The sequence below is a fragment of the Plecotus auritus genome, assembly GCF_963455305.1.
Source record: "Plecotus auritus genome assembly, chromosome: 10".
NCBI lineage: Eukaryota > Metazoa > Chordata > Mammalia > Chiroptera > Vespertilionidae > Plecotus > Plecotus auritus.
Window position 1 is genome coordinate 15,394,002 of NC_137785.1, and position 12,562 is coordinate 15,406,563.

General features: G+C 56.1%; 1 protein-coding gene across 1 annotated transcript; it reads right to left on the reverse strand.

Moving 5' to 3' along the window:
* Positions 1 to 4,301: 4,301 nt before the first annotated feature.
* On the reverse strand, positions 4,302 to 12,327 carry CEACAM16 (CEA cell adhesion molecule 16, tectorial membrane component; the record flags this gene model as incomplete). Its single annotated transcript, XM_080644490.1, has 6 exons — positions 4,302 to 4,505; positions 6,566 to 6,892; positions 9,043 to 9,321; positions 10,262 to 10,537; positions 10,848 to 11,192; positions 12,291 to 12,327. 6 exons carry the CDS (start codon positions 12,325 to 12,327, stop codon positions 4,495 to 4,497), a joined length of 1,275 nt encoding a protein of 424 aa, XP_080500616.1. The 3' UTR covers positions 4,302 to 4,494.
* Between the last annotated feature and the right edge of the window lie 235 nt (positions 12,328 to 12,562).

Genomic DNA, 12,562 nt, shown 5'->3' on the forward strand with positions numbered 1-12,562 from the left:
CAGCTCGCCGTCCGAGGCTTCCTTCCCCCTTCCGCCAGAGGAAGTCAGCCAAGCTCTCAGCCGCCCTTCCTCTCTGCGCGCACAAAGCCCCTTTGCCGTACCTCCAATTCTCTGTGAGCTTTTCTCCTTCCTTCTAGTTGTAGAATTTTCACTCAGCCTGCTTTCCTGTGGTTCCGGATGGTGTCCGTTCTGTCTTTTAGTTGTAGTTTTGAAATTGTTGTGCGAGGCAGCAGTTTAGGTGTTTACCTATGCCGCCATCTTGGTTTCTTAAAAAAAAAAAAAAATATTTTTAATTGATTTTTTAGAGAGGGAGAGAAGGAGAGAAAGATTGATGTGAGAGGGGAACATCGACCCTGCCTCCTGCAAACCCCCTACCAGAGACTGAGCCTGCAACCTGGGCATGTACCCTGACTGGGAATCAAACGGCAACCTTTTGGTGTACGGGACCTGCTCCAACCAACCGAGCCACCCTGGCCACAGCGATGGCCACTATTATTATTATTTTTTTAAATGTATATTTTTATTGATTTCAGAGAGAGAGGGAGAGAAACATAAATAATGAAAGAGAATCATCGATTGGCTGCCTCCTGCACACCCCTTAATGAGGATTAAGCCCACAATCCGGGCATGTGCTCTGCCTGGGAATTGACCTCCTGGTTAGTAGGTCAATGCTCAACCACTGAGCCACACTGGCCAGGCGATGGCCACTATTATATTACTAGAGGCCTGGTGCACAACAGTGGTGCACTGGGGCGGGGGTCCCTCAGCCTGGCCTGTGCCCTCTCGCAGTCTGGGACCCCTCGGGGGATGTCTGGCTGTGGTGGGGAGAGCAGGCCTAAGCCAGCAGTCAGACATCCCCCGAGGGGTCCTTAGTGCTGCCTAGGAGGTGGGAGAGGCTCCCGCCACTGCCGCTGTGCTTGCCAACCGTGAGCTCGGCTTCTGGCTGAGCAGAGCTCCCCCTGTGGTAGCACATGACCACCAGGGGGCAGCTCCTGCATTGAGCGTCTGCCCCCTGATGGTCAGTGTGCGTCATAGTGACCGGTCTTTCTGCTGTTCGGTAGATTTGCATATAAGGATTTTATTATATAGGATTTTTACAGGCAACCTGCCCACAGCAATGATGCATGGCCAGCTCAGCTCCGTCTGGGCCCCAAGCCTGTGTCCTTGAGCACCTGCCCTGCTGAGGAAGGAAGGGGACTCACCAGCCAGGGTCTCCGCACAGCAGCCGTGGAAACGGTGGGACCTGTGCCTCAGTTTCCTCCCTGTAAAATGGAGGAACTGGCAGTAACTACTCATAAGGGTTGTTGTAGGAATTCATTGAGATAGTGCCTGACAAAATCAGTGCCCGAGATACAGGAGCTATTATTATTTTGTGGTTATTGTTGCTGTTCTGTGAAAGGAGGGAACTGGATGGCCTGAAGGATTCAGTCAAGGAGCCCAGAGATATCTAGAGAGATGGGAGACTTGGTTTTGGGGACATCTGAGCCACTACGCCCTAAGGATACAGGATCTGCTTGACCCAGAAACCTGAGCTGCCTCCTCTCTCGCTCCCAGCACCCCTCCTACTGGCCTCATTCTGAAGTGCACAAAGCAAGACCCAACTAAATACAACCCCAGTCTCTCCCAGCTCCCTGCTACCATGGCTGTGAGAAAGGTCATTTTGTCCAGCGTGGAAGGTAGGAGTTCTAAGGTCTGGCGTGGCAGAGCCTGCCAGCTACCCACCTGGGAGCCATCCTTCCTGTCTTCCTTAGTGGCAGGACCCTGATGTTCTTGGGGGCAGCAGTGTACCCAGGGAAAAAACTCTACTTCTCAGCCTCCCTTGCAGCTAGGGTCATCACGTGAGTCAGAGCTGGCCAATCAGATGTAAGTGGAAGTTGTAGGATGGGACTTGGGGAAAGGTTTCTGAAAAAGGGCACGGTCCATGAATTGGTGTGGAGCTCTTGTTGCTTTCTGCCCCCTCCTTTCTGGAACATGGATGAGGCGGCTGCAGCTCCAGCAGCCGTCTTGGACCACGAGGTGATGAAGAGAATGGAAACCCCAAGCCCAGAACGATGGAGCAGAAAGAGAAAGAGCCGTGTCCCTGATGACACCACGGACCCACCATTCCAGCTCTGAGCAATTTGTTTATGAGTGCTTTTTTACGTGTGACAGAGGCAACCTTCCATCCATGCAAGCTGCTCTTACATATGCCAGTTCCTCTTTTATCCTATGTTAGTTTTCTCTTTGTTGCTTCGGTTCTGTGTGGTATTTCCAGTCTCTCCTACTAGCCCCTGAAAGGAAATTCTCACTGATATACCTAGGCTTGAGCCCTACATATGTCACTGACTTTTGTTGTTGTTGTTGTTAATCCACACCCGAGGATATTTTTCCATTGATTTTTAGGGAGAGTGGAAGAGAGAGGGAGAAAGACAGAGAGAAACATCGATGTGAGAGAGAAACACATCAATTGGTTGCCTCCTGCAAGCGCCCTGACCAGGGCCCGGGCCAGGGAGGAGCCTGCAACCGAAGTACATGCCCTTGACCAAAATCGAACCTGGGACCCTTTAGTCCACAGGCCGACGCTCTATCTGCTGAGCCATACCGGCGAGGACTGTCACTGACTCTTACGTGAATTTGGAGGGGTGGGGAGAATGTTGATGCTATTTCCCATTTGGGGGCTGAAGAGTGTTGGGCTCAAGTCCATCCTCAGTTTCTAGGTGTGTTATTGCCTGGGAGACCTCATATTAGAGGCCACTGGTTTAGGTAATAGCTTCCAAAGCCTTAGTGCCCCCTGGACTTTTTAGTGGCAGGACTTCTGGCTCTCTCCTTTCTTCATTGGCCAGACTGGGTCACATGGCCTCCTGTAGCTGCAAAGCAGTCTGGGAAAGTGAGTACCTGACATTTTTCATCTTCTGTCATGGTAGTCAGTGCTTGCTACCATGGAAGAGGAGAGGGGAAGAGCTGCTGGGGAGCAGTTCACAAACCTGCTATGTATCCCCCCCTCAATATATATTTATTGAGCATCTAACCCGGGACAGACAGACCCTCTACTTCAACCAGAGCAGTTTCTCCTTTCTTTTATATATGAGTCTCCTCTGCCTCTCATCACAAAAAGTTTGTCTATTTTACTGGCATTTTCAAAGGATCACTTTAGGTTTTATTGACCAACTCCAATTTTGTTTTATATTTCGTCCATTTTTGCTTTGATCGTTCTCCATTTCTTACCTTTTTTTCTTTGATTTATTTTGTGGACTTTTTTCTAGTTTCTTGAGTGGAGAGCTTATTTGCTTCACTTGGAGGTTCTTTTCTTTTATTACGTTCTATGCATTTAAGCATGCCCCCTCCCAGTGTGGCTCTGGCCACATCCCACAGGTTTCTCTACGGAGTGTTTTCACTGCCGTTTGGTTCTGGTTGATATTTTAATGACCTCTATAATCTAAACATTATTTACATTTAAGGAATTGTTTTCAAATGTGTAAACATTTGGGGGGAGAGAAGGCTATAGCTTTTGAACTGATATCTACTTTTATTGCATTGCTATTTTATTGATTTATGTATTTTTTTAGAGAGAGTGGAAGGGAGGGAGGGAGAGAGAGAGAGAGAGAGAGAGAGAGAGAGAGAGAGAGAGAAACATCAATGTGAGAGAGACACATCAATTGGTTGCCTCCTGCACGTGCCCCAACCAGGGCTGGGGATCAAACCTGCAACCCAGGTTCATGCTCTTGACCAGGAATTGAACCCATGACCCTTTGATGTACGGGCTGATGCTCTAACCACTGAGAAACACTGACCAGGGCTGCACTGCTGTTTTAAATAATATATTGACCTGCCATTTAAGCTTGCATTGAAAGAGCAAGCCCTGAGGCTAATAAAATGGTTTGGAAAACTCTAGTTTACCCTGAGCCCACACCCTGGACATACTGAGGGTCTAGCGAATCCATGGCAAACGTGAGGTCATGGCCCAGATTTTATAACTCATAATGGTCCGGTGCACCAGCCGCTCTGCTTCAGGGCCTGGGTGGTGGAGTGACGCGCAGCACGGGGGAGGGCGTGTCCCGCAGAGCCCAGCTCTGTTGGTGTCCACGGGAAGGGCAGGCTTTGGCCCACTGGGAGGCAGGACCCTCAGCTAGAACCTGGGCAGATGTGGGAAGGGCCCGAGGCCCTGCCGTTAAGCACCAGGGACTTGCAGCCCTGTGGTTTGGGCACCCCTATGCACCACACACGCACGCACACAGACTGAGAATAACCTTGGGTGGGAGAGGAAGCATGTGGGCACCTAGGAAGTGGCAGGGCTGGCGATGGTGGAAGGAGAGGCCGACACACTGTGTTAACCAGCACGTTTATGGCCTCTGTGGCTCTCCGACAGCTCAGGGGAGGAGTAGGGCCTTGTTGGCTCTAACTCTATAGTGGAAGCAGGAGAACAGAGGACCGAAACCACGGAGATCTTCCGCTCAGGGAGGGAGATGGCGAGGGTGGCATGAGCTCTTCTCTCGGGAGGTGTCCAGGGCGGCGCTGCTAGTTCAGGGCTGTGGGGAGGATGGGGCAAAGGGGCAGAGGAGGCCATTAGGGAGGTAGAGGACCAGGTCCCCAGTGCCCCACCCCTCCTGCTCCTCTGCCCACCCCCAGCCTCCCGGCGGCCCCACCCGCCCCACGCTCAGCCTGTGCCAGGTTCAGGTTCAGGAAGGTAGCGCTGGTCCTCATGCAAGGGAGGAAGGTTGACTGTGAGAAGAGAGACAGGTGAAAGGGAATTCCGGGGTTCATTGGGGGGTGGCCTGCTGTCACTGGACAACATTCTCCCCCCAACACTGACCCAGAAAACCAGGGCTTGATGAGTGAGCGGATGAAAGACAGGGTCCGGGGGGCCTGCTAGTGATTGGGTCCCTCATCCTAGAAGCTTCAAGTCCGAGGGAGGGTGACTCTGTCCCTGACTCAGGGACGTGGCTTCTGAGATTGTCTGGTCTGATGGGGGAGGCAAGACTCCAGCCTGGGGGATGACCTGAGTGTCTGAAAGCTCCTGGTCTAATGGGTAAAACACGGCCCTGTTTCTGGAACATGGCCTCTCAGACCTCTGGGATGCTCAGTCTGTGGGGGAGACATGGTCCCTGACTCTGGGAGCCCCCAGTCTGATGGAGGAGACATGGTCCCTGACTCTGGGAGCCCCCAGTCTGATGGAGGAGACATGGTCCCTGACTCTGGGAGCCCCCAGTCTGATGGAGGAGACATGGTCCCTGACTCTGGGAGCCCCCAGTCTGATGGAGGAGACATGGTCCCTGACTCTGGGAGCCCCCAGTCTGATGGAGGAGACGTGGTCCCTGACTCTGGGAGCCCCCAGTCTGATTGAGGAGACGTGGTCCCTGACTCTGGGAGCCCCCAGTCTGATGGAGGAGACATGGTCCCTGACTCTGGGAGCCCCCAGTCTGATGGAGGAGACATGGTCCCTGACTCTGGGAGCCCCCAGTCTGATGGAGGAGACGTGGTCCCTGACTCTGGGAGCCCCCAGTCTGATTGAGGAGACGTGGTCCCTGACTCTGGGAGCCCCCAGTCTGATGGAGGAGACATGGTCCCTGACTCTGGGAGCCCCCAGTCTGATGGAGGAGACGTGGTCCCTGACTCTGGGAGCCCCCAGTCTGATGGAGGAGACATGGTCCCTGATTCTGGGAGCCCCCAGTCTGATGGAGGAGACATGGTCCCTGACTCTGGGAGCCCCCAGTCTGATGGAGGAGACATGGTCCCTGACTCTGGGAGCCCCCAGTCTGATGGAGGAGACATGGTCCCTGATTCTGGCGAGAAGGACATGGTCCTCAACATTTGGGAATTCCCAGCCTGGTGGAGAAGATATTGTTCCTGATTTTTGGGAACTCCCAGTGTGATGGGGAGACACGGTCCCCAACACCTGGGAGCCCCCAGTCTGATGGAGGAGACATTGTTCCCAACTTCTGGGCACTCCCAGTCTGGGAGGTGTGATCTCTAACATCTGGAAATTCCCAGTCTGACAGAGGAGACACAATGCCCACCACCTAGTAACCGCCATCGTAACGGAGTATGTTATTCCTATTTCAGTTTGAGAGAGAAATTCCACCCTCCGCTGGGAGAAATTCTGTCCGAATTCCTACTGTAATGCAAAGGATGAGGCATGATCCCCATTGTCTAGGGTGACAGTCTGAAGAGGAGGCATGATCCATTCTATACCTCTAGGCTGATAGGGGAGGTAAACTCCCAACATTAGCCAGCTTCCCAATACGATGGGAGAAGCAATGCCTTCTGTGTTTTAGGGCCCACTCATCTGTGGGGAAAAGGATGCCCTGCTCTGCTTTCAGTCTGGTGTGCCTCTTGTATGAGAGCGAAGGCATGGGAGCCCCCTCCAGTCGCCCCCAGTCTGCTAGAGGAGGCCTCTGGACCCCTGCTCTGGGCCATCAGTTTGACAGAAGAGGCAGAAGAGCTCATTTGGGGGCCCCCAAGTCAGATGGAGGAGGCCAGGTCCCTTCTTGTAGTCTGGTGGGAAGGCATATCCGTGGAAGAGTTAGAGAAGTCCCCTTTCGGGAGCCCCTGTCTGCACGCGTGCCCTCCGGCCCTCCCGCACACTCACGGGCCACCTGCAGCTCCAGCTCCAGCGTCTCAGTCTTGCCCTGCAGCGTGACGGTCTTGAGTGTGTAGCGTCCGGCGTCCGTGAGGTTCAGTTTCTGCACCAGCAGCGAGCAGTTGGCGAAGCCCACCTCCCTGCCTGTGTGCGCGGGGCCTGCGATCCAGTTCCCAGACGGCAGTTGGCTGAGCAGCCGGTTGGGCTCGGAGGCAGGCCCGCGGTACCAGGCGTAGACCAGCAGGTCCTTGGGGTAGCCCTGTACGGTCAGCGTCACGTCCTGGCCCTCCGTCGGCTTGGTCGGCACGGGCACGATAGACATGGCCACTACAGCCGCTGGGGAGAGAGGGAGGGGCGCAGGCTCAGCTGGGCCCGCAGTCGGCTTCCTGCCCCCTTCCTGCCCCCAGCTGGCTCAGCTATGCCAACCCCCAGTGGCTGGTGCCCCTCGCACAGGGCTCTGGGAAGGAGACAGAGGAAGCTGGTGACCTGTGTGGGAGTGGTGGAGGGTTTCGTGTCCCACAATGCCTGCAGGGATTCTGTCTTCCTGGGTCAGACTGGGCGGCCCCGGGGGTGGTGGCCATCTCCCCCCATTAGACTAAAAATGTCCAGCCTTTGGGGGGGGGGGTCTTTCTCCCACGAAAGTGCAAGACCCTAGAGAATAGGGTCATGTCTCCTCCATCAGATTACAGATTCCCAAAATATAAGGGCCACAACTCCCCTATCTGATGGGAGATTCTAGAATATGGGGGACCGTGTCTCCCCCGTTAGGTTGGAAATTCTAGAACGTGGGGATTGTGTCTTCCGCATCAGAGAGCTGGGAGTTGTGTGCCCTGCGTGGTCTTTCCTGTCAGGCTGAGAGGCCTGAACATGTGGGGGCTGGCGTTCCCGTCAGGCTGAAGGATTCCTGAGGGGCAGAGGCCATGTCTCCTCCATCGGGTTGGGAGTGCGAGATTACGGGGTTAGGTCTTTCCAATCAGGCTGGGACCCCAGAGATTGGACTGGGGCATCGCACTAGAAATTCCTAGAAAGTGGGAGGCCTATACTCCCCCATCAGATTGGGAGTAGCCCCAAGGTGGGAACTGTGTCTCCCCCATCAGACTAGGAATTCTAAATAAATAAATAAGTAAATAAATAAGTAAATAAATAAATAAATGGTCCATGTCTCCTCAAGGCCATGTCTCCTCCATCAAAATAGAAAATCTCCCCAAGCATGGACTGGGTCTCCTCCGCCTGATTGGAAGCTCATTGAGGGTGGGTCAGGTCTCCCCCACTGCTGCTTAGAAGTCCATTGCCTCTCCGCTCTGACTAGCAGCTCCTTGAATAAGGAGGCCGTGCCGCCCTGTCCCAGGGCCATCTCCTTAAGGGCAGAGTCCATGTCTCCTCCATCAGATCAGCGGCTCCCTGGGGAGGGGAAGGGTGATGTCTCCTTTTCCTCTGTCTCTTTCCTGGCACCTGCCACCAGGTTGCTGACAGTTCAGAAGGCCGTTTGTGGCACTGGACCCACTCCCTGCACGTACCTGCACACCTGGGACACCCCCACAGGCAGGGCCTGGGGGCAGCACCCGAGGTCAACTGGTCCACCCCCCTGTCTCCTGCCAAGACCAGCTGCTGGGCCCAGGTGGGGTGGGGCAGGAGGTATACTTACCTCTCGGAACGTCATTTCTGCTTTGGGTGAAAGAGGATCCACCCTTGGGATGAGACCCAGCCTGTTAGTAGGAGGGAGGGGAGGAGGAGGGGGGACGACTGCTCCCACTGCCCCTGGGGGATGGGGACCACTTGGGAAGGAACCAAGACGGAATTAATCAGACCCTAATGTTCAAAGCCACCATCCCCAGGGCATGAGGAAGTGTCCCCGAGGCTCCTGATGGCTCTGAAAACACCAGCTGTGCCTGCGAGCCCCAGCCCCCGGGTCATTTAAGGACAAGGATAAGACAGTGCCGCTGCCCCAGCTGTGTTTTTCCATTTGCCAACAATTGGCTGTGATTTTCCGAGAGAGAGAGAGAGAGAGAGAGAGAGAGAGAGAGAGAGAGAGAGAGAACCCCAGTATGTGCCCCACACTGTCATCTGGGCCAGATAATGGGGTAATCTACCTGGCCGCCCAGAAATTCAGCTGCCTCGCCCTTTAGCAGCTGCAACTGAGTTAAGAACGGGGCACCCACATGCAGGGCCACCTCTCCCCTCTGCCGCTGTGCAATGTGGGACCTGTGGCCCGCTTCTCCTGGGGCCACCCCTCAGGGAAGAGACTCAGGTTTGTCGTCTGCTTTCCAGGCGACAGGATGCACTGTCCCCTTTTGCCACCTGGATGAAGAGGGGTCCACCTGGCAGGCCATGGTGCTGCTTGGCCATCGGATGGGTTGATACTCTTTCCCTTTCCCATCCTCAGTTGGGTAGATGGTGGCCTAACTGCTGGTGGGGCAGCCAAACCTTTACGTCCACTGGGCCTCCTGGGGGGTGGCGGGGGGCAGGGGTCTGGCCGGGCGACTCACCAGTGAGCTTGACCACCACCGAGGCCGATCCGGAGAGCAGGGTCTTGGGGTTCTTAGCAATACACGTGTACGTGCCCTCCTGGGCCGCCGTCATGCTACTGATGTTGAGGTGGTCTTGGCCATTATTTAGGGCCCGCCCGTTGAAGGCCCACACATACTCGGGCTCCGGGCAGGACCGGGACACGCACCACAGGGTGAGGGATGTGTTGAAGTCAACTTTGATGGTGCAGCCCGTGAGGGTGGTGGAATCCTGGAGGATAGCCACGCGTTCCGGGCCAACTGTGGGGGCAGGAGCGAGAGAAACGGGGCAGTAGAGGGGGAGGGGAGGGGAGGAGAGGTGGGCACCCCTGGCTTTCTTTCCACCGGGCTGGGCCCCTGGGAATAGCTGGGCCCGGCGGAAGGAAAAAGAGCTCTGGCCTTTTCAAATCCCACACGGGGCTCTAACTTGCTCTAGGAAGGATCTTGAGTCACTTTCCCTCTCAGGGGATCTCAGTTTCTCTTCTGGAAAAAGAGGGTGTTGAGCCAGACTAAATTTCAAGATATGTTTGAAATCGATGGCTCCATTAAAAAAAAAAAAATAAGTCTAAGCGACTGGTTTCTGACAAGCCATTCTAAAAGTCTAGCATGCTAAGGCTCCACGAGTGATGTTTCAGATGCTGGGATGGTAAGAGTCTAGAAATCTAGGTTTCTAAGATTCTAGGGTTGGGTGGCTCTAAGGTTGCAGAATTAGATGCTAAGAGTCTAAGAATCTCTGCTTCTAGAGTTACCAGGATCCTCAGAGTCTAGAATTCAGTGCTTCTTAAACGGAGTTTCTTGGTTGTAGTGTTCTAGGTTCTAAGATTCTCTACAGCCCTTGAGTACCTCAGTGGTTAATTTTCCTCTGGTTCCACACCACGCATCAGCGGCCCCTGGCAACGACTCCCGGCTTGGCTAGTGTTTTTATTTTATCTCCCTTCCCAGTCCGCCACTTACTTCCCGCCTCCCTTTCAAAAACCAGGGCTGTCCCTTCCCTGCGGGAATTGCTTCAATCTGGAGGATGATTCCATCTCAAAAGTGTCGTTAGTCCTTAGCAGATGGGCCAGACACATTTTCAGAGGGACCCCTGATCCCTGACCCCAGGACACCGACTGACACGCTGCCTGGCCTTGGGCACCCTGTCTTGGCCTCAGTTTCCCCAGCTGTGAGGTTGGGTGTCTGTGGCAGGGCCGGGAGGACTCACAGTACACGTTCAGGTTGATGGGCTCGCTGCGGCTCACACTGACCGGGTTCCAGACCTCACACTGGTAGGCTCCGGCCTCCTCCCTGCGGATGCCGTGCCGGGTCAGCACCCGGCCGTCAGGGGACAGGCCTAGGCGGATGGCGATGGGCAGAGCCCCGCCATTGAAGAACCATCGGACCTCGGCGGGGCTGGGGCTGCTGCACAGCAGGCGCAGGGTGTCTCGGCGCTCCACCAGCTCCGTGCTGTTGGCGATGACCACGGGCTGGGCCAGGATCTCTGTGGGGCAAGAGACAGAGGGGGAGGGCCCCGGGCACCACCTGCTCCCGGGGCCTCCCCATTCCCAGGCAGGGGGCATGGCCGGATCCTGGTGGTGCCCCTGTAACCCCAGCCAGAGTGGCAAAGAATGGGATAAGAGGCAGGTGTAATCCTGGAGGCCATCCTGAAGGAGGCGGGCATTTTCATGTTGTTTTAGGTCTTTTTATGGCTTTAACATTGTTTAGATTTTTCTTTCTTTTTTTTAGAAGAGGGATTGGAAGGGAGGTGGCAAGGCCTGGCTGGGGAAGAGGAGGGCTGGGGCTTATCTCACCATAGACTCGCAAGTGTCCGTAGCCCACCTCCGTCTGAAGCTGCCTGTTGAGAGTCTGAAGGATGTAGGTGCCCGAGTGCCCAGGCAGGACGCCCCGAATGTCCAGGCTGCCGTCGGGGCGCACAGCTTCCCGCCCCGTGTGGGCCGGGCCAGGGGTCTCGTCGCCTGTGCTTACGATGTAGCTGGACACCAGGTAAGCCAGGCTGAGCGTGGGCCCCGCATACCAGCTGTAGGCGAGCAGTTCCCCCGAAAGCCCGCGGACAGCCAGTGTGACGTTGTCCCCTTCGGCTGGCTGCTCGGGCTCCGGGGTGATGGAGATCTCCGCCCCTGTGCTCAGGAACGCGGCTGGGGAAGGAGCCAGAGACGTGGGATGAGGCAGGTGTGGCCGGTCGCCCCGTCGGAGGGAGAAGGAGACGTGGGCTCCTGGCATATGGGCTGCTGGCATATGGGCTCTGGGATGCCGTAAGTGCTCAATATGTATTAGCCGGTTGCAGAGTCAGTCCTGGGGAGGGGGTGTTCTGAGAACTGAATTTGATGGGCTGTGCCGAGGACCTAGCGTAAGACTTTGCCAAGCGCACAGCCCACCTGCAGCTCAGGGGACCTTGGATTTCCCGGGGCTCAGAGAGTCACCAGACGGAAGCTCACAGGCGGGGCCGGCTCCTCCGGCCCTTGGCCCTGACTCCCAGGACAGTGCTCTTCCTTCGCCTCCCCGTAATGAAGACACCCCCCCACACACACCCCTTTTCTTCTCAACCCCACAGCTGGACTCCAAACCCCATGAGCTGGTCAGGGCCGCTTGGCTTTGAAGTGGGAGCGTTTCCCTGGAACGGGTGGCCATGGCGGTGAGAAACGCACACACGCCCGGCCTGCTTTCTGGGACTTTCCAGGCTGGTGGAGCCTGGCTAGGAGGGAGGGCTCGGGGTCTCTGCCACTTTCTGACTTCACTTCTCTGAGCCCCAGGTTCCTCGTCTATGAAGTGGGGGTCAGGAGTGGGCCTCAGAGCAGCTCCAGCATGCCCTGTCATGCTGCTTAAGTGACCTGCAAATGACCCTGTGAGTGAGGCCCATTTCATAGGTGAGGACACTGAGGCCGAGAAGGTCCTCAGGGAGGGGCAGGCTGCTGGTTAGAACTCACCCTGCTTCAGCTTCCTCACCTCAGTCAGGGTTTGTCACGTGAATAAAGGAGTAGCAGTGGCTGCCTCGCCCAGGCCCATGCAGCGGCCCTGGGACTCTCCAGGGTCCACCCTGCCTACCCCACCGCTGGCTGCACGGCCATGCTGGGGCCTCTGGGAAGAGCGCACTGCGCCCGCCTGTGTGAGCAGAGCTGCCTCCCTACCCAGCATGCTGGGCTTCTGCTCACACCTTCCCTCTCCCGGCTGGGGCCGGAGCCCTCCCTCCCCGAGGCCATCAGGGCTGAGGTTCTGGGGGCACCGTTCTCGCTCACCGCTGAGGAGGAGCCAGCTGCACCCAGCTAGCGCCATCTTTCGCCCCAGATCTGGCTCCTGGAGGCAGTGGCGTTGGCGTCCTGATGCTCCGAGGCCCTTCCTGGTTGGGGCTTGGCTCCGTCTGGCGCAGGACCTGGGAGGGCTCGGCGATTTGGAGCCGGGGGAGATCACCTGAATTTGGAGGGATCGAGTCACCAAGGATCTGAGGCCCTGTTTGGGTACCAGAGCAGGCGTGGCAGGCACGGGCCAGGGGCCACGACCTGGCCAGGCC